The sequence below is a fragment of the Lichenostomus cassidix genome, unplaced genomic scaffold (assembly GCF_008360975.1).
Source record: "Lichenostomus cassidix isolate B80296 unplaced genomic scaffold, HeHo_3.0 HiC_scaffold_33, whole genome shotgun sequence".
Classification (NCBI taxonomy): Eukaryota; Metazoa; Chordata; class Aves; order Passeriformes; family Meliphagidae; genus Lichenostomus; species Lichenostomus cassidix.
The window spans coordinates 549,977-575,379 of NW_028147632.1; the positions used below are offsets into that span (position 1 = coordinate 549,977).

The window sequence follows — 25,403 nt, forward strand, 5'->3', positions numbered from 1 at the left end:
CCGCTGAGGGAGCGGCTGCCCGCGGGATGCAACGGCGTGGGGAAAAGGGGTGAAAGGGTGGGCGCTGGGCTTGGGGGGAGGGGGAGAAGTGATCCAGGAGGAGGAGGAGGAGGGATGAGGAAGGAGCGGGAGAAAGGCCGGAGATCCGAGCAGGAGGAGGCGCGAGGAGGAAGGACTACGAGCCGCGGGAGGAGGAGAAAGGAAGAGGAGGAGCAGGAAGAGGAGGAGAGAGGAAGAGGAGGAGCAGCAGAAGAAGCGCGGAGCTCTTTGTCTGCCGTGGCCCCAGGAGCATCGGCGCCCTGCATCCCGCAGGTGAGGGGGAGGAGAAAGTCGCCCCAAATATCTCGGGGGTCCCCGAGCGGCGTTTTTTCTCGGCGGATGTTTGGAGCTCGCAGCTTCCGGGATTGAGCCTCAAAACTCGTTTAGGGTTGCTGGGAGGGTTTGATTCTGCGGGGCAATGTTTGGATATGGCGGAAGGCCAAAGCTGAGGCGCAAGTGGGCCGTTTGGGGGATATTTTGGGGGCTGCAGGTGGCCATGGCCCGGTGGCGGGGTGGGAGGGGGACATGGGGCATGGGGTCCCCCCGGGAGAGCGGTGGAGGGGAAGGTCGGGAGCCCCGGAGTGGGGTGAGTGGAGAGGGGCGATCGCAGAGCTGGGGGAGCCCCGGCAGGCTGGAGAGGGGGGAGCGTGGATAAGCGCTGAGACAAGGAAGGCTTGACCACCCAATATGAGTGTGCCACAAGCTTCTTTATTTGAGTTTCAGCATACATTCTTATAGTGTGGTTAATTAGATAATGCATATTCTGTAACCGCGTATCATTATTGGCTATTTGTTTCAACGCTCTAAGTTTGACTGTTTGCCCTATGTATAGATACATTCTAACTTTTATGCTGGTTTTCTGCATTCTTGCTGGCTATTCTACATTCCTTTTGACCACAGCTATCCTAATGTAGCAGCAAGGGCATCGTGTCCTTGCCGCTGATTGGGCATAGGGTTGCCATTCGGATAATAGTTAACTGCTGAGTCAGTTACACTAGCTGAGTACGACTGTTGCTAAGAGACAGCTTGTCTAAGTCTATATGTCTTTTTTCTATTAGCCATTCTTCAACAGATAAGGGGGAAGCTGTCACGGTCCACTCGTAAGCAGACGTGTGATGGTTCATACCAGCTACGATCTCAGAGTGCAAAAAGGAAAAGAAAACAAAAAATGCAACAAGTCAAGGGAGTTAAATTTCAATCCAAGGGGGAACTTTATTAATTTGGCCTGTAAAGCGGCCTGCGATAGAGAGAGAAAGAGAGAAAATTGGGAAAAGATGGGGAGGAAAGGGAAGGAAAGGGGCTATAGCTACCACCACGGGTCCACAGACGTCCGGCGTCCCTGGAGTCCCGGTCAGTTGGCGTTCCTTGGCCTCTGCAAAGATCGATGTGATCTTTCGGTGGGGAAGATCTTCGGAGTTCAGCCACTCCAAAGCTGTCTTTTATGCTAGTCCATACACCTAGTCCCTCCTTGCCAGCCGCCTTTGCCCCCCCTTAATTCTCGTGGAGATTTGCCAATCTCCACTTGGCAGGGCCAAGGGAGGAGTGTCCAAGGCATGCTCGGCAGGTTTCTCACAATGGGTGTCAGGGCAACGGGTGCAAAGCCTTCGTCACGTACCAGCTTTGGCAGCACAAGGACTTTGTTCTGTACCAACTCAGGCAGGTGCAAAGTCCTCGTTCCGTACCACCTTAGGCAGGCACGAAGCATTCGCTCCGCACCAGCCTTAGGCAAGTACACAGCATTCTCTGCATAAGTCCTGCACCTGTAATTTCTGATGAGAAATGTTGAGACAGAACTTGATTCTTGGATCGACCCTTACAGAAGCCTGGGATCCCTGGAAGCACGGAGCGGAGAATGAGGGGAGAAGGGACCCCTGGGACCCCCAAAGCCCCCGGATCATCCCTAAACGGGACCCTGGAAAATAGGGAAGCCCGGGAGCCACGGGAGTGCCACGAGTGCAGGGAAGGGAGACCCTGAGGAGACCAAAGTGAAAAGTCCAGAGAGGGGGAAATCTTATGAGGGTTTTGAGGTGAATGGTGGTGGTTTGGGGTTTTTATGGACACAAAACCCTGGGAGACTTGCAGAGCTGGAGCTGGGCAGGAGGACCCCCCAGGGCAAGGTGCTGAGCCCTTGTTTTTCCCCCAAAGCAGGATTTGTCATTGGCAAGGCGTGGCCGGATGGAGGAGGAGAAAAAGGCCCGGAGATGCTGCCCAAGGAGGAGCTGCAAACGCAGCCCAGGGAGCTGCGAGGAGGAAAGAGCCTCGCTGTGCCGGGAAGGCGGCCAGAGATGCAGCCAGAGCTCGGAGCTGGGGGAGAAGCCTGAGGGCAGAGAGAAGCTCCACAAGTGTGGGGAATGTGGGAAAAGCTGCAGGTGGAGATCTGAGCTGATCTACCACCAGAGGATCCACACAGGGGAAAAGCCCTACAACTGTGGGAAGTGTGGGAAAAGCTTCAGGCTTATATCCATCCTGATGCGGCACCAGGTGATCCACACAGGGGAAAAGCCCTACGATTGCGCTGAATGTGGGAAGAGCTTCAGCGACAGCTCCTCCCTGATCAAGCACAAGAAAATCCACACCGGGGAGAGGCCCTATGAGTGTCCCAAGTGTGGGAAGAGGTTTCAGAGGAGCTCCAGTCTCCTCCGCCATGAGATTATTCACACCCAGGAGAGGCCCTTCCGCTGCCCTGACTGTGGGAAGGGCTTCAATCGAAACTCCACCCTCATCACCCACCGGCGCATCCACACTGGGGAAAAGCCCTATGAGTGTGGGAAGTGTGGGAAAAGCTTCAGCCAGATGTCCAACCTGATGCAGCACCAGGTGATCCACACTGGGGAAAAGCCCTACTATTGCGTGGAATGTGGGAAGAGCTTTAGGCAGAGCTCCTACCTGACCCAGCACAAGAAGATCCACACCGGGGAGAGGCCCTATGAGTGTCCAGAGTGTGGGAAGAGCTTCTATACGAACTCTGTCTTGACTCAGCACCAACGGAAGCACCAGTGAGAGAAGCCCTGTGAGTGTCCCGAGTGCAGGAAGAGCTTCATTGCTGCTCCAACTCCATCCCCAGTGGGAAGATCTGCAGTGGATGATCCCCAGTGATCCCCGTTGGGCAGAATCCTGGTGACCCCCATTCCAGGTGATCCCGGTCATGTGGGGGGAGTGTGTTTTAAATGTTCAAATATTACTTCTCCTGCTCTGAGTTTGTTAGCAATAAATTCAATTCACGTTGCCAGTTCTGAGCATGTTTTGTGCACAAAGGTGTTGTATGAGGGATCTCTCAGCCAGGTCCTATCAACTCAGGAAGCCTTGGTTCAATTTTCTCTCCCCATGGCGGCTGTGCAGGGCAGTGAGAGAGCAGCTCTGCTGGGTGCCTGGCATGGGGCCAGCGTCACCCCACTGCAATGTGCCATGGCCTCGTGTGGCCCTGTGCTCTGGAGCCAGCGCTGCTGTTGCTTTTTCCTTCCTGATGATTTTCTCTTTTGCATGATATGCTTGTGAAGTGCCCCCGCTGTCCCTGGCGTCCCCTGGGCGCCGACAGCCGCGTCCCTTGGCCTGCTCCCCCTGGGCCGTTGCAGGGCGGCTGGCGGAGGCTGGGAGCTGCCGTGGGGGCCGTGGGGCTGCCCCGGGGGCTGCGTGCCGAGGCGGGGCCGGGAGGTGCGGAGAACTTGGTCGCTATTTGCAGAGCAATGGCGCCTTGGGCCCGGGCCCGTTGCAGGGCTGTTCCTCATGTGCGGCTTTGGCCTCGGCCAGCCCGGGGGGCACTGAGAGCGCGGGGCTTGGGCTGTGCGCTGTGCAGAGCCCGCGCCTCGCTGCCCTTGGCTGGCTGTGCTGTCACTCGGGATTGTCCCAACGCAATTGCTGCCTGGTGACAGCGAGCGGGGACAAGGCCGGCGCCGGTGTCGCCGCCAGGCAGGCAAGCAGGCAGGGCTTTAGTGGGGCAGCAGCGGCGCCATGGTGGGAGCGTGTGTGCGGCCCGGGAGCGGCGGCAGCGGGTGGAGCCCGGGGAGGCGGCGGCGGAGCTCGGAGAGGCTGTCCCAGCGCAGGTGGGAGCCGCGCTGGCTTGTGCCGGGGCTCGGGGCTCGCTGCGGGCGGATGGAGGGGGTGGCAGGGGGGCTGTGGCGGCTTCGTTCCTCCTCCGTCCTTCCTCCCTCGCTGTGCCGCCGTGTTGCCGCTGGCCTGTGATAATGTTAGAGTAAAACAGCAGAGATTCCACAGCACTGCTGCTTTTGATAGTGAAACTCCTGAGATTTCATGAGTGGTAAATCTGACCCCAAATAAAACCCCAAATATTCCGGAGATGACAAAATTCAAAGTGATAGCAATTAGAGATTAAATCACCTACGAGGGAGGGGGAGGATTGCTTTGGGATTCAGTTCTTCACCCTTCATTAGGAAGATTGGGAACAAATCCAAGTGCATTTTGTGGAAGGATGTACTTTGGGATCCTCAGGTGAAACCCAGGACTCCTCTGAGCTCTTTCTCCTGGCAAAAGCAGAGAAATTGTGAAGAGAACCAGAAGTTTCTGCCTCTGGGAAATGGAAAATTGGGATTTTTGGTAGGCACAGGAGCTGTTTATTCCAAATTAAACATCCTGCAAGGGGAATGAAGTGGTGATTTTGTCACAAATGTCAGTGAAATGAGTGCCTTTTCCATCTAATTCAAACTGGGGAAATGATGGATAATTCATGGATTTTTGCACTGCCCAGCTCTCCAGAACCATTATTAGGAGGAAATTTACTGGAAAAAGGGTTTGAAATTCTCTGGTGTTAACGTTCTGGATTTTGAAATTCCCAAGGTTAAATTCAACTGAGCAGGAGACAAACTGTGAGGTAGTTGCAGACTTGCCTTGGCATGGTCAGGACATGGATCAGGAATTATTGATTATGATATGTAGTTTTGAAATTACCCATAAAGATTTTCATGTTTTGGTTAATCATGGGCTGTGCTCCAAAATCTGGGCTGTGCTCCAAAAACAAAAGGAAACACTGGTAAGTCTGGCTCTGGGCTTGGCAGGTCCCAGGGATCTTTTCCATTATTTACTTCTGAGAGACAAAATCTTTCCCAAGGTGTTCCACCACAATTCCCAGTGGCTCAGGGAGGAGTCACTGCCAATTTTCCTGAACAAATCGATGATCTGAGCCAAGGATGGCCCAGCTGCTAGTGAGGAGTCACAGTCATGGAGCTGCTAAATCAGGATCCCAAAATTCCCTCTGGGACAGAGCCTGAGGTCTGTGGGACACAGGTGGGACAGAAGGGTTTGGGACACCAGAGGAGCCACTGAGTGAGCTCAGTCCTGTTGTACAGTGGGACAGGAAATTACCTTTGAAATTCAAAATCTTGCTGTGCTTCTGTTGGGCTCCAAAATCAGAAGCACTCCAGGTCATGAGTGGCTACAAACAACTGAAGAAGTTTATTTCAGGCCAAGTGGATTTAAAATCCAAGCCTGATAGAGAACTCAGTTTGGGACCTGCACTGAAGGGAACAACTTTGTTTGCAACAGTAAATGCATTGCAGGATATGCATTCACCACGTTGAACAATGTAATTTAATCTAAGGGTCTGCCATGAGTTGTTTCAGCACAGAAGGACTAAATGGTTGCTTTAACATGGACATTGCAACTGAGGGAAAGAAAAGATCTGGAGGGATTGTAAGTGTGGTTTGCCTTAGTGCACTCTGAGCAGTGAGAGCTTTGTTATCAGCAGAGTTCATGTTGATCTAAGACTACAGGAAGAGCAAAACCAGCTGAAGTTTGCGTTCTGCACTGCAGAGCACAACAGAGAACCAAACAGGATGAAAATCATTAAATGACTTGGCTCCCAGGGCCAAAAACAGCTGCAGAGAGGAGGAGCACACATTTTTGTTTCACAGATCACTGTACCATTTATTAAACAACCACTGAATGTGGCACCAGAGATTGTCAGTGAACTGAAGTGTTAAATTCCAGACAGGTTCTAAGACAGGAATTAACTCCAAAATGAAGAAGGAATAACTTTGTATCTGCAATTGGATACATTTTAAAAATTGGTATTGGGTATATTGTAATCAACACGTTTCAAGTTATGTTAGATACATTGTAATTGAAGATGGTTATATTGTAATTGAACTCGGATACACTGTAATTGCAAGAGCTGTCTGTTCTGGGTGTGTCATCATCCCACGGCAGAGTCCCTGTGACACTTTGTGCTGGGACTGCTCCAAAAAGACACAGAATCACAAAAAAGTGGAGATTTGATCAAGAACACACAACAGAAATTTTCAGTTCCCCTAAAGGTGCTGGATAGAGTGTAAAGATTAGTTAGCAGCAAAGATAAAAGGGGATAAAGGTGTGCATACAGGATGATAAATGTACATTGAACCAGGGCAGGAACAGAGAAAGAGAACTACAGTGAGGGTTTTGCCAAGTTATGAAACAAGAAGCAATTTTGAGGAAAGCTGAGCTGTAACATCAGTGAGTGCAACCACCAGAAACTCCTTTAGACAACCCGCCAGGACCACAAAAGGACTCTGAGCAGGAGGTGAATGGATGGAAACGAGTCCCAGGGAAGGTTTATTAGTGAGAAAGTGTTCCGTAATGAATATGTGTTATCAGGCTGTAAAGTTTCACCCACACACTAGATTAAAGAAGAGATCCTCGGGGTTTATTCAGCACTGAAAGAATAGCTGCTTTCAAATGCTTCAGATTAGAAGCATTGCTAGAAAGGTCATTTTCTGGCTGATTTTGGTAACCCCCTCAGACTTCAGAGGAATCCTTGTCCTGCTCCAGCCTGGAGTCTCTCCCAGGGGACACAACCCCTCAGAAAAGGCTGCTCAGGCGGGGATCCCCACAGGCCCACAAGTCTCGCCAGCAGAACTGCCGTGGTTCTGCGGGGACTTCCCACGGGCTCGGGGCCTCTCTCACGCATCTCCTGCTCCACCCTCTGGGCTCCTGCCGGGGCTGTGGGTGCGTCATCGCTCCATCCCGGACTCACCCACAGCGGTTCCTTCGCCTCCCGCCCAGCCCGTGAATTTCCAGGCCCATTGCGCTCCCGACGTTTGGAAGGAAGATCCGCGGAGCGCCGCTTCCCTCAGGGAAACTCTGCCATAGTCGTGCAAAGCCCGCCCCTCGCTCCCATTGGCTGATTTTCCTGCCCGAAGCCGTCCCCTCGCTCCCATTGGCTGATTTGCCGATCCGAAAGCCCGCCCTAGCTGAGATTGGCTCATTCTGCCGCCACTCCTCGTTCTCTAACTCTGATTTGTCAGAACACGGCTGAGGGACAATCCCGCCTTGTCCCCACATCGCTTTGATTTCCCCCAAAAAGCCAAAATCTCCCCAAACCCCTTGGGCTGAGCGGAAAAACGGACAGGGTTTGGGCAGAAAACTCCCAAAATCGTTGTTCCCCAGGCTGGGAAGGACAAACGGAACCAAACTGATTTGGGAGCTCCCAGCAGCTCCTCTCTGCCAGCCCAGCTGAAGGCCTCGCTGGCTGCTGGAGGCTGCACGGGCAGACTGGGAGCACTGGGAAGAGGCTCTGGCTCGGCTGAAGCCCCCGGGGCAGGGGCAGCAGGGCAAGGGACACAAGGGACACAGGGATGCTTCATAAGCATTTAATAAAAAAATATTATAAAGAATTCAACAACAGCAACATTGGCGCTGTACATACTGGTGGGGGTCACACAACATCTCACAAAATCCTCTGAGTTGGAAGAGACCCACAAGGATCAAGTCCAAATCCTAAGGGAATGGCACCTGTGGGTTCCAATCACAACCCTGGCATTATTTTGCACTCTGCTCCCACAAAGGTCCCATTACCATGGCAGCTGATTCACCCCAATCAAGCCCAGAGACACTTCAGAGACCAAGTCAGAGCAGTGGGTATTTGCTTTATTCGGTGCACCAGATGTGTGGGAATTTTTTCCACCAAACACACATCCCTCAGTGCCCCAAAGACACAGTGTTATAGGTAAAATCATGAATATTAATTACATTCTTCAGGATAGGAGTGGTTATACAAATCATTTCTCAGAAGTCATTAATATCATTAGCATGTGCACCACGCATGCTCCGTATATCCTGGTGGTCTTTGGAGACCCCCAAAGCCCCCTCCAAGGTGAAGGTCCTTCATGGGATGATTCAGCGGTTTCTGTGCTGGTTTCAAATGCATGCTTAGCTGATAAGCCATCAGGCCAGAGCTGTTACCTACAATTTGAATTTGAATTAAGAGTTCAGCCTTCAGCCCTGGAAGCCACAGACAGGCGCCTGTGCTGGTGGAAGGGGGGAAAAAGCTCAGAGAATCTTTCTCACAGCACATGTTTCAAATCTGTATCCACAGTGTTATATCAATATATGCAACGTTAGTGTATAAATACAATGTTAGAAGAACATGTAGTTCTGTATCCAGAGTGTTATATAAATATATGCTAACATATATAAGGTTAGTGTATAAATACAGTTTTAGAAGAACATGTAGGTCTATACTCACAGTGTTATATTTTCATATATAGATACAAGCTTAGTGTGTAAATGCAATGGAAGTGCTGGAAGAACATATTTGAAATTCTTTTCCATATCAATATATGTATATATAAAAAGTCACTGTAGAAACATGTAGTGCAAGAGAAACAGGAAGAATCCTGGAATGGCTCCAGAGGGAGAGAGGAACACCCAGCCCAGGCAGCCACAGATCAGCTTCCACATCATCCCCTCTTCCTACAGATTCATCTCCTTGAGATCAGACACTGAGGTGACTCTGCAAAGTGGCACTGAGGTGACCATGAGGGTCAGTGCAAGGCAGGTGCTGCAGCTGAGGAAGGAAATCCCCGTGCTGGGGGGAAGAAGAGGCTGAGCTGTGAGTGCTCAGCACAGAGAAGGTAATTCCTCCATCCCCAGTTACAGCTCATTTTGGGCTCTGCTGCACAGATAGTGCAGGTGATCTGTGCAGGTTGTACTCCTAAACTTTCCCTCTCGCAGGAACACACACTCTCCATTGCCAAGGATCTTAAACCTATAAAGAGGAGCAGAGAAAGATGTGCTTTGTCCTCCCCAGCAGGAGAAACAGTGCTGCTCACAAGGAAAAGTCCCAGCAGCCCTGTGGCCCCAGGCCCTGCCTGTGCCCCCCAGGCCCTGCCTGTGCCCCCAGGACTCATGAGGAACTGAAGTTGCTGCCATCCACCCACTGCAGCCGCTGGCTCTGTCTGTGCAGCCTGAGCCAGTAATCGTCATTCCTGCTAAGGCAGAACAGGAACTCCTGGCAAGGAGAGAGGAGCAAACAATGGACTCCTGGCCCAGGAGCTCCCCAGGATCCCCTTGGCTTTCCCAAACCCCCCAAACCCCTCACTAACCACTTCCCAGTCCCTGAGCACAGCCAGGCAGGGACAGTTAGGGACAGTTAGGGACAGCGCCCGGGAGCTGCCGAGTGTGGGAACAGAGCAGCTGCGGATCGGGCTCAGCCTGCCGGGGGGGAAGAACCAGCAGCCCTGAGGGGCTCAGCATTGTCCCCTGCATGCCCTGTGCTGAGGGTTGGAGCTCAGGGACAGCGAGCGCTGGCAATGCCGTTTGTGTCCTGTCTGGAAGAGGACGGGGTCCCGGCAGGGAAGGTGGAACTTGCATGAATGACTGCAGCCGCCCCGGGGCAACAGGACGGGACGACGCTGCCCCGCCAGCCCTGAACGCGTCTTTCTTTCTGTTCCATAGAGACTTAGGTTGTGAGGAACACTCAGGTTCCTCCCGTCCCACACAGCCCCGGGCATGGACACCTGCCGGTAGACGATGTGGCTACCAGCCCGGTGCCGAATGGCCTGGAACAGACTCGGGGACAGCGCACCCACCTCTGTGCTACCCACAGCAAGCGGGACGAGCCAGCGCTGCTCCGGCACCGCCTCCTGCCGAGGCAGCAGCGGCAAGGAGACCGCGGGCAGCCGCTCCCTCAGCGGCCTCAGGCCAGCGGCAACACGGCGCCACAGCCAGGGAGGGAGGGAGGGGACACGGGAGAAGGAAGCCCCCACAGCCCCCCCTGCCGCCCCCTCCATCCCCCTCCATCCGCCCGCAGCGAGCCCCGAGCCCCGGCACAAGCCAGCGCGGCTCCCACCTGCGCTGGGACAGCCTCTCCGAGCTCCGCCGCCGCCTCCCCGGGCTCCGCCCGCTGCCGCCGCTCCCGGGCCGCACACACGCTCCCACCATGGCGCCGCTGCTGCCACACTAAAGCCCTGCCTGCCTGCCTGCCTGGGGGCGTCACCAGCGCCGGCCTTGTCCCCGCTCGCTGGCACCAAGCAGCAATTGCGCTGGGACAATTCCGAGTGTCAGCACAGCCAGCTAACGGCAGCGAGGCGCGGGGTCTGCACAGCACACAGCCCAAGCCCCGCGCTCTCAGTGCCCCCCGGGCTGGCCGAGGCCAAAGCCGCACATGAGGAACAGCCCTCCAACGGGCCCGGGCCCAAGGCGCCATTGCTCTGCAAACAGCGACCAAGTTCTCCGCACCTCCCGGCCCCGCCTCGGCACGCAGCCCCCGGGGCAGCCCCACGGCCCCCACGGCAGCTCCCAGCCTCCGCCAGCCGCCCTGCAACGGCCCAGGGGGAGCAGGCCAAGGGACGCGGCTGCCAGGGGACGCCAGGGACAGCGGGGGCACTTCACAAGCATATCATGCAAAAGAGAAAATCATCAGGAAGGAAAAAGCAACAGCAGCGCTGGCTCCAGAGCACAGGGCCACACGAGGCCATGGCACATTGCAGTGGGGTGACGCTGGCCCCATGCCAGGCACCCAGCAGAGCTGCTCTCTCACTGCCCTGCACAGCCGCCATGGGGAGAGAAAATTGAACCAAGGCTTCCTGAGTTGATAGAAGGACTTGGTTAAGAGATCCCTCATCAAACACCTTTGTGCACAAAACAGGCTCGCAATTGGCGATGTGAATTGAATTTATTGCTAACAAACTCAGTGCAGGAGAAGAAGTAAAATTTGACAATTTAAAACACTTCCCACTAACTCGACGGGGATCACCTGGAATGGGGGTCACCAGGATTCTGCCCAATGGGGATCACTGGGGATCATCCACTGCAGATCTTCCCACTGGGGATGGAGTTGGAGCAGTAATGAAGCTCTTCCTGCACTTGGGACACCCGCAGGGCCTCTCTCACTGGTGCCTCCGTTGGTGCAGAACCAAGTGAGAGTTCCTGGAGAAGCTCTTCCCACACTCCCCACACTCGTAGGGCCTCTCCCCGGTGTGGATCATTTGGTGCCTGATGAGGGTGGAGTTGTGCTTGAAGCTCTTCCCACAGTCAGGGCAGCGGAAGGGCCTCTCCTGGGTGTGAATGCGCTCATGGCGGAGCAGATTGGAGCTGGTCTGAAACCTCTTCCCACACTTCCCACACTCATAGGGCCTCTCCCCGGTGTGGATCTTCTTGTGCTGGATCAGGTTGAAGTTCTGGCTGAAACTCTTCCCACATTCCCCACACTCGTAGGGCTTTTCCCTAGTGTGGATGACCTGGTGCTGCATCAGGTGTGACATCCGGCTGAAGCTCTTCCCACACTTCCCACACGCGTAGGGCTTTTCCCCAGTGTGGATCCTCTGGTGCCGGATCAGGTCAGATCTCGAACTGCAGTTTATCCCACATTCCCCACACTCATAGGGCTTTTCCCCAGTGTGGATCCTCTGGTGCTGGATCAGCTGAGATCTCCGCCTGAAGCTTTTCCCACATTCCCCACACTTGTGGGGCTTCTCTCTGCCCTCAGGCTTCTCCCCCAGCTCCGAGCTCTGGCTGCATCTCTGGCCGCCTTCCCGGCACAGCGAGGCTCTTTCCTCCTCACAGCTCCCTGGGCTGCGTTTGCAGCTCCTCCTCGGGCAGCATCTCCGGGCCTTTTCCTCCTCCTCCATCCGGCCACGCCTTGCCAATGACAAATCCTGCTTTGGGGGAAAAACAAGAGCTCAGTGCCTTGCCCTGGGGGTTCCTCCTGCCCAGCTCCAGCTCTGCAAGTCTCCCAGGGTTTTGTGTCCATAAAAACCCCAAACCACCACCATTCACCTCAAAACCCTAACAGGATTTCCTCTCTCTGCTCTTTTCACTTTGGCCTCCTCAGGGTCTCCCTTCCCTGCACTCATGGGGCTCCCGTGGCCCCCGGACTTCCCAATTTTCCAGGGTCCCGCTTAGGGATGATCCGGGGGCTTTGGGGGTCCCAGGGGTACCTTCTTCCCTCATTCTCTGCTCCGTGCTTCCAGGGATCCCAGGCTTCCCCCTTATCCTCGCTCCCCCCTCTCCAGCCTGCCGGGGCTCCCCCAGCTCCGATATCCCACCTCTCCGCTCACCCCACTCCGGGGCTCCCGCCCTTCCCCTCCACCGCTCTCCCGGGTGGACCCCATGCCCCATGTCCCACTCCCACCCCGCCACCGGGCCATGGCCACCTGCACCCCCAAAATATCCCCCTAAAGGGCCATTTGCGCATCAGCTTTGGCCTTACGCTACATCCAAACCTTCCCCCCGCACAATCAAACCCTCCCAGCGACCCTTCACGAGATTTCGGACTCAATCCCGGAAGCTGCGAGCTCCAAACACCCGCCGAGAAAATCGCCGCTCGGGGACCCCCGAGACATTTGGGGCGACTTCTTCCTCCCCCTCACCTGCGCCATGCGGGGCGCCGATGCTCCCGGGGCCGCGGCAGACAAAGAGCTCCGCGCTTCTCCTGCTGCTCCTCCTCTTCCTCTCTCCTCCTCCCGCGGCTCCTCCTTCTTCCTCCTCCCGCCTCCTCTTCCTCGGATCTCCGGCCTTTCTGCCGCTCCTTCCTCATCCCTCCTCCTCCTCCTCCATCCCTTCTCCTCCTCCCGCCAAACCCAGCGCCCACCCTTTCACCCCTTTTCCCCACGTTGTCGCATCCCGCGGGCAGCCACTCCCTCAGCGGCCTCAGGTCAGGAGAAACACGGGGATCCGGGGGCACACGGTGGAACGAATCCGCCACAGCCCCCCTCGCCGCGGTCGCCTCCCGCACGGAGAGCCCGCAGGTAGCCCCGAGCCCCGGCAGAACCGAGGGTGGGTCCCACCAGCAGCCCTGAGGGGGTTCAGCATTGTCCCCTGAGTCCCCTGAGCTGGCGATTTGGAGCCCAGGGACAGCAAGTGCTGGCAGCGCCCTTTGGGTCCCTGCCCGGAGCAACAGGAGGGGACTGGCAGGGAAGGCGGAACTTGGCTGCGCCTGCCGGGGTGCCGGGCGGCTTTCGGGAGTTCTCCCCCTGCACTGAGCGGGGATGACTCACAAGTCATATATGGAATATCTACATTTAATGTGCGTTTAACTCTGCCCGGCTACGGACATCTCCCGCTGCACCAGGGGCTCTCAGCCCCGTCCCGCATGGCCGGGAACAGTCCTGGGGACAGGGCTACCGCCTCTGTCCTACTGATTGCTACCGGGACGAGCCAGCGCTGCTCCGGCACCGCCTCCTGCCGAGGCAGCAGCGGCAAGGAGACCGCGGGCAGCCGCTCCCTCAGCGGCCTCAGGCCAGCGGCAACACGGCGCCACAGCCAGGGAGGGAAGGAGGGAGAGACACGGGAGAACGAAGTCGCCACAGCCCCCCTGCCGCCCCCGTCATCCCCTCCATCCGCCCGCAGCGAGCCCCGAGCCCCGGCACAAGCCAGCGCGGCTCCCACCTGCGCTGGGACAGCCTCTCCGAGCTCCGCCGCCGCCTCCCCGGGCTCCGCTCCGCTCACTGCAGCCGCTCCGCTCCGCTGACTGCTGCAGCTCCCGAGGATCCGGAGGCACTGCTGGACCTGCGAATGCTCGAATGAGGTGGGGCGGGGCGGGACCGTCCCTCAGCCCTGTCCTGAGCAATCAGCGCTTCTATTACGAAGAGTGACAAGCGGACCAGCCATGGGGGCGAGGCAGTGTCTTCCGTGTCCCGCAGCTGGTAAAAAAAGTTCCACATCGTTTTGTGCGCCCCGCGCTGCCCAATTAAAATAATTCCTCGCCCCTGTTAGCTCCTCTGAGCTGATGGTAAACATCGCTGCATCTCAGGCACGGGTCCAACGAGCTCCTCTTTTCCTTACGAAAAGAAAAAGGTTTGTGTTTCCCTGTGGAGTAAAACCAGGAGAAGAATCAAAAGCGTTTAGATTAGGAAAGAGCTCGAAGATACAAAATCCAAGCATAAATTATAAGGTTTAATACACGCTTTTTCCCTGCGAAATGCCACAGCATCCCTGCGCTCACACTTTCCAAGCAGGCTGAGACCCAAACTGTGGCTAGGTGAAGCATTGTTCTGATAGGGAAGATGTGTGCTGATGTCTTTATAATTCCATGGCAGAGGGGATGGGTGTTAACTCGATCAACTTCAAGCTGTAGGTTTGAATATGTCACAGTTTGACTCTGGCTAAATGCCAGGAATTGCCACATGACATCTGCTCAGGGCCCAGAAACAGAAAAATCCTGAAACACCAAATGGGTCTGCACAAGCCTGAGTTTCTGAACTTTGGGATAAAACGACAAGTTCAAGGGGGAAATATGTGGTAGGCAGTTCGGGAAGGCTGTACCTTCCTAGGACGTCAGCCAGTGGGGGAAGGAACAGGGCAACACATGGACGGGAGTTTGGGATAAAAGGGGGCTGCACCCCCGAAACCTTGAGAAAGAAAACCCCGCAGGCGTGTGCCTCATCGGATTCTCTCCCTTTATTCTAATAAAATCACAGGACTCCTCTGTCTCCTTTATGGATGTTGTCTTTTCATAGCATGATTTCCTGTACATGACTAAAGCCCATCTCTCTGGCCCTATAAACAGCAATCCAAAATGAGCCCCAAAATGAGGAGCAGCTCCTCCCTCTGAGTGAGGCCTCTCCAAGCTGGGAAATCTCCCGTTTGCTGAACTTGGGGGATCCCCAAAAAACGAGGCACCTCCCACTCCTTGAGGCTCAACCTGCGGCGTTAAACACACGATCTCTATGATGGTATGGCAAAGACCCCTTTATTGCAAAAATCCAGGGTTCCTAAACCGTTCATTTGTTATGAGTTTACATACTTGTGAGGCATAACAGATGTGTTTAACCAACCACTATAGACCGTGATAGGAACAGGCATCAGGTACAACCACCCACGAGCCCCACGGTGAGAGCACTTAGTGGTACTAATAATTGTTTTACAATTATGTAACTTGTTTTTCACCTCCAGCTTGGCTGAGTCATTCCCAGAATGCCAAAGTAACAGAAGTGAGCAAGGATTTTACAAGGGCAGCAAGGCCCTCACTTTGCAAGGCCTTTCTGCTCTGCAACATCAACCCTTCCCTCCCTGGGGAGACGGAAAAGGATCCAGAGTGAGCATTTCGCTGTACTTGAGGGGAATTCCTGACAGGTCCCTGGCACTGACTCTTTCTGTGTGCACACACTGTGCCTGTGTTTTGGCAAATGTGGCAGAAATGCTGCTCTGAGGTGTTTGAGTGCCTCGGATATCTGACTAAATCAGGCCTGTAAGTGAGGTTAAGTTAGAGTTATAAACCAAGTTAAATGCTGCCAAATGTTGGTCTTCTGTTAAATTGAGCCATCAGTGAAGGCATAAGTTATGTTATAGATTCAGAGAAGTTAAAATACCGATAAGGTTGAGTGCTGTGAAGCTTTTTCATCTGGTTTCTTTTTATCCTCCTCCTCACCGTGCTTTCACACACCCACAGTGTTCTTTGCTCCCTTTCCAGTTTAATATCCTGCAATTCGTCTGGGTTTTTTTGCTTATTTCCCCTTGCTGTGCCTTGACTGCCCCGTAAGCAGCAGAGTGACTCTTGCCAAAGAACTCTGTCATTCTGTCGCTTAAGATTAAATCTGGTTTTTGCAGATCCCCTCGGGGCTCGTTTATTAACAACTGCAAACACCCATTTTTCACAGCCGATTTTCTGGTTTCAGAGGCATTTCCTGGTTCGGGGGACAGGTGAGAGTTTGGGATGACCTGGAGCTGAAGGTGCTGAGAGCTGTGGGTGAGTCTGGGATGGAGCAGAAACCCCACAGAAGTTGTGACATGAGCTGGCTGTGATCCCAGTCCCTGTGTGGGGAGGATAAAGGGAAGCCTGGAAAGGAGAGAGGAGTGGGAAGAAGGTGTTTTTGTAGGATTTATTTTACTAGTCATTCTCCTGCTGTGATTTGTTTGATAATCAATTCAATTAATTTCCTCAAATCGCTTCTGTTACAACCATGAGTGATGTCTCCCCACCCTCATCCTGACCCTCCAGCCTTTCCTTGTGTGAAAGGTATCACTGTCCTGTTAACATTTAAAAGGTTTAATAAAGCACAATAGGGAACAAAGACAATAAAGCAAAGTAACAGCGCTGAGTGCTTGGCAATTAACCAGAAGCACGCCTGATATTGATGGAGATAAGCTTTAAAAACCTTTTCTATTGCAGCAGTCTAATACATATTCCTACTGTTTCCTGCCTAGGGTGAGGAGGGCACTGACAGAGCAGCTTTGGTCTCTCTCAGGCATCCCCTGAGCTCCTGCAGGGAGACTCTGCTCCATCCCGGACTCACCACAGCAGTTCTTTGGCCTCCTGAGCGCCCCAGAACATTCCAGGCTCGTTCCTCTCCCGACATTTTGAGATGCTGGGGGGAACGTGAGAGCCAACAGGGAGGATGTGGGAGCTGCTGCCACCATCGCTGCACAACAACCACCTGCACAAATGGACAGTGACATTTCCTGCCTCTGCTCTGCTGTGTTCAAACCACATCATGAACAGAGAGCAAAACCCCCAAAATTGTGTTTTCCTGGCTGCAAAGCTCAGTGAGGCTTGTGCCTTATAGAAATATTTCTTATATTCTTATAAAAACTAAGAATATAGTTTATACATTCCAATATGTTTCACTCAAATCCGCCCCAAGGCATCAATCACAAGACCTTCAGTCACCACCTCAGGGCTGGGCTGGAACAGTAAATTTACAATTTTTTACTGGAATAAAAGTACAACATTTACTCCAACAGTAAATTGCCATCACATTCAGGATTCCTTGGCTCTTCCCATCAGTGTGGTCCAGAGCTGCTGTGGGGTTTTCTGCTCTTGTGAGGTTTTTCTCTAGGAGAAAATTCCGAGAGAGCCCGGGAGGGAAATGGGAGCACATTGACCCTCCTGGGGTCAGTGAGGTGTTGGAAAGGTCTGAGTGCCCCGGGAGAGTCCAAGGAGAACTGTCATTGCCTGAAGTTAAAGAGCTGTACAAGTTAAAGAGCTGCTGATCCTCCTCCCCAGGACCTGGCCGACAACAACTGACAGAACCCGCAGGCAGTGCTGCATGGTGAACTCTGATCACTCTGATCTGCTCCGGCAGAGCCCAAAGCTCTGCTCTGCCCCAAATTCCCCTCCAGCTGCTTCCCCGCGCCTCTGGCTCCATCCAGTGCTGCCGATGTCCCCAAGTCCCCAAACCTGATGAAATTGGCTCAAATTCAGGTGGAAGTGCCCAGTGCCTCCGCCAGAGGGTGGAATTTCACATTGGAATGATGGAATCCTGTGAGGCACCGCACAGAGTCCCTCAGGAACAGGCCGGGAGTCCCGCCGGGAGCAACTGCCATGGCTCTGAGGGGCTTCCCACGGGCTCGGGGTCTCTCTCAGGTATCTCCTGCTCCTGCCTGGGCTGCAGGAGGTCTCTGCTCCATCCCGGACTCACCACAGCAGTTCCTTGGCCTTCTGGCCAGCCCGGGACATTCCAGGACAACCCCGAGTTGGACTTTGAGGCTCCGGGAGGCTTCAAGCCCCTCAGAGATCCTTCTATATAACCCGCCCAAAGCCCGCCGCTCGCTCCCATTGGCTGATGTTCCCGCCCAAACCCCACTGCTCCTTTTGAATGGCTGAATCTCCCGCCAGTCTTCGTTCTTGCGCGCTGATTGGACAGAGCGGCTCTGAGGGACAATCCCACCTTGTCCCCACATCGCTTTGATTTCCCCCAAAAAGCCAAAATCTCCCCAAACCCCTTGGGCTGAGCGGAGGAACGGACGAGGTTTGGGCAGAAAACTCCCAAATCGTTGTTCCCCAGGCTAGGAAGGACAAACAGAACCAAACTGATTTGGGAGCTCCCAGCAGCTCCTCTCTGCCGGCCCAGCTGAAGGCCTCGCTGGCTGCTGGAGGCTGCACGGGCAGACTAGGAGTACTGGGAGCACTGGGAAGAGGCTCTGGCTCGGCTGAAGCCCCCGGGGCAGGGGCAGCAGGGCAAGGGACAGGGCTGCAGGTGCTGAGGGGATACGAGGGACAGTGCAGCCCTGACAAGTATTTATTGTGAAAGTAATAAAATAATACTGTAAATAACAACAACAGCAACATTGGCACCATAACTACTGATGGAGGTCACAGAAGGATGTCTCAAAGAATGCTCTGAGCTGGAAGGGACCACAAGGATTAGTCCAGTCCTTAAGGAAATGGCCCAGGTGGGGTCAAATCCACACCTTCGCATTATTGCTACCTTACACCAAGGAAGGTCACATTCATATGAAGTACCTGTTCATAGTCTGTATACAAAGAAGTAGATCAATGTACAGATACAGGATTAGCGTAGAAATACGGTATTAGGAGAATGTGTTTGAAATCTCTTCCCACAGACTTATATCCGTATCTATAGAAAAGATCACTATAGAAACATGTAGTGCAAGAGAAACAGGAAGCCTAGAATGACTCCAGAGGTAGAAAGCAACCCCCAGCCCAGACAGCCACATAGCAGCTTCCACATCATTTCCTCCTCCTGCAGGTTCATCTCCTACAGAACAAGCACTGAGATGACACTGAGGATCAGTGCAAGGCAGATGCTGCAGCTGAGGAAAGACATCCCCATGCTGGGGGAAGAGGCGAACATCACTCCCCGAACAGAGATCTTTTCTCCATCGTGTTACAGGTGAGTTTGAGGTCTGCGGTAGATATAGGGCAGTGGATTTGAGCAGGGCTGTCTCCCAAGATAATTCTCAGCCAAGTGCACACACCCACATTGCCCAGCACAGAAACCCTGCAGAGAGGAGCAGAGACAGCGCTAGAACCTCAGGGAGACACTTTGTGCCCCTGTGCCCCCAGGCCCTGCCTGTGCCCCCAGGACACACAAGGAGTTGAAGTTGCTGCCATCCACCCACTGCAGCCGCTGGCCCTGTCTGTGCAGCCCGAGCCAGGAATCGACATTCCCACTGAGGTGGAAGAGGTACTCCTGGCAAGGAGAGAGGAGCTGACAGTCAGAGCTGCACCCCTAGCCCAGGAGCTTTCCAGGCTCCCCTCAGCCACCCCAAATCCCCTCAGTCACCATTTCCCTTTCACTGAGCACAGCTAGGGAGGCCCCAAGCTCAGAGCACTGAGTCTGAGCCTGATCCCAGGAGTGGTGATCCCTCGAGAAGAAGTAGCAGGTCCTGTTGTACCCAACCCAGCCATGGGGACAGGCGAGCCGCCATGGATTGTCAGATGTAACCGGAGTAACTGAAGTAACCGGAGTGTCTCCACAGCTTCTCCCTGCAGAGTGAACAGAAGGGCTGAGGATTCTCCCCTCACGGAGAAGCCCAAGCTCCCATTGGCTGATTTTCCCGCTCAAACCTCCTCGGCCGCAGCGATTGGCTGATTCAGCCGCCACTCCTCGTTCTCCCGCGCGCTGATTGGTCAGAGCGGGGCTGAGGGACGATCCCGGCCGTGAGGGAGCAGTGAGCCCGCAGTGCCCCGAGCGGTTGGGCTGAGGCTGCTGCTCCTCCTTACCTGACACAGCAGCCAAGAACACCGCCAGAGCCACAGCCAGGAGCAGGAGCAGAGTCAGCACAGCCAGGGTGAGCACGGGATGGGATCTGATCCACTCAACAGGAGCTGGAAAGAGTCGCAGGCCATGAGGATGGAGCTGTCCTGAGCAGGCCCAGCCCTCACATCCTCCATCCAACACCTGGGGAGCACAGGAGGGACCCTCAGCCCGTGTCCTCCTGACTCTACTGGCAGCAGGAGAGACAAGGGATGGGGACAGAGCCGGGGACAGAGCCAGGGACAGGCACACAGGTGTGGGTCAACTGCTCAGGGCCAGGCGTGTCAATCCCATCCACTGCTGGGGCCCAGCAGAGCACCAGGCCTCTTCCAGAGCCCTGGACACAGCCACACCCTGCCAGCCCTGTGCTCCTGGGCTCACACTGTCTGTTGTCCCCTCCCTAGAGGCCACAGCACTGGCCTTGCACTCACCCAGATATCATCCAAGGGTTCTTTTCTGTTTATTCCAGGCTGCTGATCTGCCCCAGGGATTCAGGGCCTCCTTCACACTCCTATTACTGGAGCAGAATCCTTCATCCAAATCTTCACTCGCTGCACACTCACCAGCAGCGCATTCCTGCTTAGGACAAGTTGCTTCTTCTGCCTGAGGCAAGAGTGTAACCAGGGCTGCTGATCGGTCCTGGGGATCAGAGTGCTCCTTCACACTCCCACGAAGGGAGTGAAACTCATTCTCTAGATCTTCATGTGATGCACACTCACCAGTGCCACCTTCCTGCTTAGCACAAATGGGTTCTTGTGCCTGAGCAAAATGTGCAAGCCCAGCTGCTGCTCCCTTCTGAGGTCCTGAGAGCTCCTCCACACTCCCATGAAGGGAGTGGAACACATTCTCCACATCTTCACTCACTGCACACTCATCATTGGCACCTTCCTGCTTAGCACAAGTGGGTTCTTCTGCCTGAGGCAAGTCTGAAACTGCAGCTACTGATCCATTCTGGAGACACAAGATCTCCTTCACAACCCCATGACTGGAGCACAATTCACTCTCCTTCAGCTCACACCTGGGATCTCTCTGCTTGGCATGGAGAACACCTGGTTCCTGAGACATCAGCAGTGCTGAGAAGGCATTTTTCACTTCAGCTTTGGACACAGTTTTACAACTACAGTGATGGATGGTTAAACGGGGCATGATGAGAGATCTGGGCTGGTTCTGGCCCTGCGCTTCCTCATGCTCAGGAGAATGATCCAGCTCAGTCCTCCCCTGTCACCACAGGCCAGAGGGGACAGAGAAGTGATGTTCCCAGGGCTGTCACTGTCACCAATGCTCCTGGGACTGTCATCGAGCTCCAAAGGATCCCGTCGAGGCAGAGACTCCACACTCACCAAACACTGCTGGAACACAAAGAAAGCTCTCAGCTTTGAAGCTCCAATTCAAAAGGGAGCAGCTCCACCCCGCGATTCCCATTGTGGCCAAAACAGCAGCTCAGGAAGAGACAGCAACGATTTTTGGGCACAGGTAGAGATGGAATGTATTCATGTATTGATGTCTTGGTTTAGCCACGAAGAAAAGTAATGAAGTAACAAGGAGTAACTGCAGCAGCATTGGCACAGTAATGTTGCTGGGGTCACACAAGGCCATTTCACAGCATCACAGAATCCTCTGAGCTGGACAAGACCCACAGGGATCATCGAGTTTAACTCTTGACTGAATGGCCTCTGTGGGGTGAAATCCCAACCTTGGCATTATTGGCACCATGCTCTACCCAATGTCCCATTCCTTTAGCAGCACATGTGTCAAGGCAATAGACAAATGGTTAAATATATAAATACGGGGTTAGGGTATAAACATTTAATATGACAGGCACAGGATGAGTTCTGGGATGGTTCCAGAAGAAGAAGGAAAGCCCCAGCCCCAGCCCAGGCAGCCACACATCAACTTCCACATCATCTCCTCTTCCTGCACGTTCATCTCCTGCAGAACAGGGACTGAGGTGACAATAAACAGCGCTGAGGGGCTCAGCATTGTCCCCTGCATCCCCAGCACTGGCGGGTTGCAGCCGGGGACATTGAGCGCTGGCAGCGTCCTTTGTGTCTGATTGGAACAGCAGGCGGAGCCTGGCAGGAAAGGCGGAAGTTCGATGATTTTGCTCCCGAGGCAACAGGCTGGGACGAGGCTCCCCTGCCTGCACTAAACGCGTTATTCTTTCTCCCGCGTGCCTTGGGTTATGAAAGACGTTCAAGTTCCTCTCATCACACCCATCCCCAGGCACGGACATCTCCTGCTGCACCAGGGGCTCCCAGCCCGATCCTGCATGGCCAGAAACTGTCCCAGGGACAGGAGAGACACCTCTGTCCTACCCACAGCAAGTGGGACGAGCCAGCGCTGCTCTGGCACCACCTCCTGCCGAGCCAGCAGCGGCAAGAAGACCGCGGGCAGCTGCTCCCTCAGCTGCCTCAGGCCAGCGGCAACACGGCGCCACAGCCATGGAGGGAGGGAGGGACACGGGAGAACGAAGCCGCCACAGCCCCCCTGCCGCCCCCTCCATCCCCTCCATCCGCCCGCAGCGAGCCCCGAGCCCCGGCACAAGCCAGCGCGGCTCCCACCTGCGCTGGGACAGCCCCTCCGAGCTCTGCCTCAGCGCTCCCGGGCCGCACACACGCTCCCACCATGGCGCCGCTGCTGCCCCACTAAAGCCCTGCCTGCCTGCCTGTGCCTGCGGGTGACACTGGCGCCGGCCTTCTCCCCGCTCGCTGTCACCAGGCAGCAATTGCGCTGAGACAATTCCGAGTGACAGCACAGCCAGCCAAGGGCAGCGAGGCGCGGGCTCTGCACAGCGCACAGCCCAAGCCCCGCGCTCTCAGTGCCCCCCGGGCTGGCCGAGGCCAAAGCCGCACATGAGGAACAGCCCTGCAACGGGCCCGGGCCCAAGGCGCCATTGCTCTGCAAATAGCGACAAAGTTCTCCGCACCTCCCGGCCCCGCCTCGGCACGCAGCCCCCGGGGCAGCCCCACGGCCCCCACGGCAGCTCCCAGCCTCCGCCAGCCGCCCTGCAACGGCCCAGGGGGAGCAGGCTAAGGGACATGGCTGCTGGCACCCAGGGGACGCCAGGGACAGCGGGGGCACTTCACAAGCCTTTGATGCAAAAGAGAAAATCATCAGGAAGGAAAAAGCAACAGCATCGCTGGCTCCAGAGCACAGGGCTACACGAGGCCATGGCACATTGCAGTGGGGTGACGCTGGCCCCATGCCAGGCACCCAGCAGAGCTGCTCTCTCACTGCCCTGCACAGCCGCCATGGGGAGAGAAAATTGAACCAAGGCTTCCTGAGTTGATAGAAGGACCTGGCTAAGAGATCCCTCATCCAACACCTTCATGCACAAAACAGGCTCGGAATAGGCAATGTGAATTGAATTTATTACTAACAAACTCAGAGCAGGAGAAGAAGTAAAATTTGACCACTTAAAACAACTTTCCCTAACTTGATGGGGATCACCTGGAATGGGGGTCACCTGGATTTTGACCAAAGTGAGTCACTGGGGATCATCCACTGCAGATCTTCCCACTGGGCATGGAGTTGGAGCAGCAATGAAGCTCTTCCTGCACTCAGGACACTCACAGGGCTTCCTTCACTGGTGCTTCCGTTGGTGCTGAGTCAAGTTAGAGCTCGTTGAGAAGCTCTTCCCACATTTGGGACACTTGTAGGGCTTTTCCCCAGTGTGGATGCGCCGGTGGATGATGAGGGTGTCATTTCGGTTGAAGCCCTTCCCGCAGTCAGGGCAGCGGAAGGGCCTCTCCTGGGTGTGAATGCGCTCATGGAGGAGGAGATGGGAGCTGGTCTGAAACCTCTTCCCACACTTGGGACACTCATAGGGCCTCTCCCCGGTGTGGATCCTTTTGTGCTGGATCAGGTTGGAGCTGTCGCTGAAGCTCTTCCCACATTCTTCGCAATCATAGGGCTTTTCCCCAGTGTGGATCACCTGGTGCCGCATCAGGTGTGACATCCAGCTGAAGCTCTTCCCACACTTCCCACACTTGTAGGGCTTTTCCCCAGTGTGGATCACCTGGTGCTTGAGGAGCTCAGTTTTCGATCTAAAGGTCTTTCTGCATTCTCCACATTTGTAGGGCTTTTCCCCGGTGTGGATCCTCTGGTGTATGATCAGGTTGGACACCTGGCTGAAGCTCTTCCCACATTCCCCACAGTTGTAGGGCTTTTCCCCTGTGTGGGTCCTCTGGTGCCCGATCAGCTGAGATCTCCACCTGAAGCTTTTCCCACATTCCCCACACTTGTGGGGCTTCTCTCTGCCCTCAGGCTTCTCCCCCAGCCCCGAGCTCTGGCTGCATCTCCGGCCGCCTTCCCGGCATAGCGAGGCTCCTTCCTCCTCGCAGTTGCCTGGGCTGCGTTTGTAGCTCCTCCTCGGGCAGCATCTCCGGGCCTTTTCCTTCTCCTCCTCCATCAGGCCACGCCTTGGCAATGACAAATCCTGCTTTGGGGGAAAAACAAGAGCTCAGTGCCTTGCCCTGGGGGTTCCCCCTGCCCAGCTCCAGCTCTGCAAGTCTCCCACGGTTTTGTGTCCATAAAACCCCAAAACCACCACCATTCACCTCAAAACCCTCCCACGATTTCTCCCGCTCTGCTCTTTTCACTTTGGCCTCCTCAGGGTCTCCCTTCTCTGCACTCATGGGGCTCCCGTGGCTCCTGGGCTTCCCTATTTTCCAGGGTCCCGCTTAGGGATGATCCGGGGGGTTTGGGGGTCCCAGGGGTCCCTTCTCCCCTCATTCTCTGCTCCGTGCTTCCAGGGATCCCAGGCTTCCCCCTTATCCACGCTCCCCCCTCTCCAGCCTGCCGGGGCTCCCCCAGCTCCGCGATCGCACCTCTCCGCTCACACCACTCTGGGGCTCCCGCCCTTCCCCTCCACCGCTCTCCCGCGGGGACCCCATGCCCCATGTCCCCCTCCCACCCCGCCACAGGGCCATGGCCACCTGCAGCCCCCAAAATATCCCGAAACGGCCACTTGCGCCTCATCTTTGGCCTTACACCACATCCAAACATTCCCCCCGCACAATCAAACCCTCCCAGCGACCCTTCACGAGATTTCGGGCTCAATCCCGGAAGCTGCGAGCTCCAAACACCCGCCGAGAAAAAACGCCGCTCGGGGACCCCCGAGACATTTGGGGCGACTTCCTCCTCCCCCTCACCTGCGCCATGCGGGGCGCCGATGCTCCCGGGGCCGCGAAAGACAAAGAACTCCGCGCTGCTTCTGCTGCTCTTCCTCTTCCTCTCTCCAAGCTCTTCCTGTTCCTCCTCTTCCTCTCTCCTCCTCCTCCCGCGGCTCCTCCTCCTTCCTCCTCCCTTCGCCTCCTCCTCGGATCTCCGGCCTTTCTCCCTCATCCCTCCTCATCCCTCCTCCTCCTCCTCCTCCATCCCTTCTCCTCCTCCCCCCAAGCCCAGCGCTCACCCTTTCCCCCCCTTTTCCCCACGCCGTCGCATCCCGCGGGAGGAGCCGGGATGGAGCCGGGGCAGGTCGGGCTGGGGCAGCGCTGGGCTCCGGGCCAGGCCTGGGCGCCCCCCACGCGCCCCCTCCCCAAATTGGCCTGGCGGGAAGCGCTGGGGGCGAGGGGGGGGCGCAGGTGGGGTTGGGGTGGGGAGCGCTGGGCGCTGCGGGTCTGCCTGGGAACTGGAGAGTCATCAGCGCCGCGAGCTCGGATTGGATCAGAATCGCTCAGCGCCTTCTCCCATTGGCTCATTTTCGCGGGG

The 25,403-nt window shown here is 55.5% G+C and overlaps 2 protein-coding genes and 2 pseudogenes across 4 annotated transcripts in view; 2 read left to right on the forward strand and 2 right to left on the reverse strand.

The window, feature by feature from the left end:
* Positions 1–25,403, reverse strand: part of LOC146421296 (class II histocompatibility antigen, B-L beta chain-like) — a gene marked incomplete at its 5' end in the record, with an annotated part of 66,397 nt that overhangs the window by 37,962 nt on the left and 3,032 nt on the right. The window lies entirely within an intron of this gene.
* The window catches only part of LOC146421301 (uncharacterized), a 167,787-nt pseudogene that overhangs the window by 10,233 nt on the left and 132,151 nt on the right, over positions 1–25,403 (forward strand). The gene's annotated exons all lie outside the window — the stretch shown is intronic.
* Positions 115–3,268, forward strand: LOC146421303 (uncharacterized). Its single transcript, XM_085047440.1, has 2 exons — positions 115–312; positions 2,185–3,268. Exons 1-2 carry the CDS (start codon positions 115–117, stop codon positions 3,037–3,039), a joined length of 1,053 nt encoding a protein of 350 aa, XP_084903566.1. The 3' UTR covers positions 3,040–3,268.
* On the reverse strand, positions 10,906–25,017 carry LOC146421304 (uncharacterized; annotated as a pseudogene). Its single transcript, XR_014848721.1, has 4 exons — positions 24,845–25,017; positions 23,279–24,129; positions 13,375–13,379; positions 10,906–11,725 (listed from the first exon to the last, which is right to left on the reverse strand). The product of XR_014848721.1 is annotated as an uncharacterized LOC146421304 (transcript).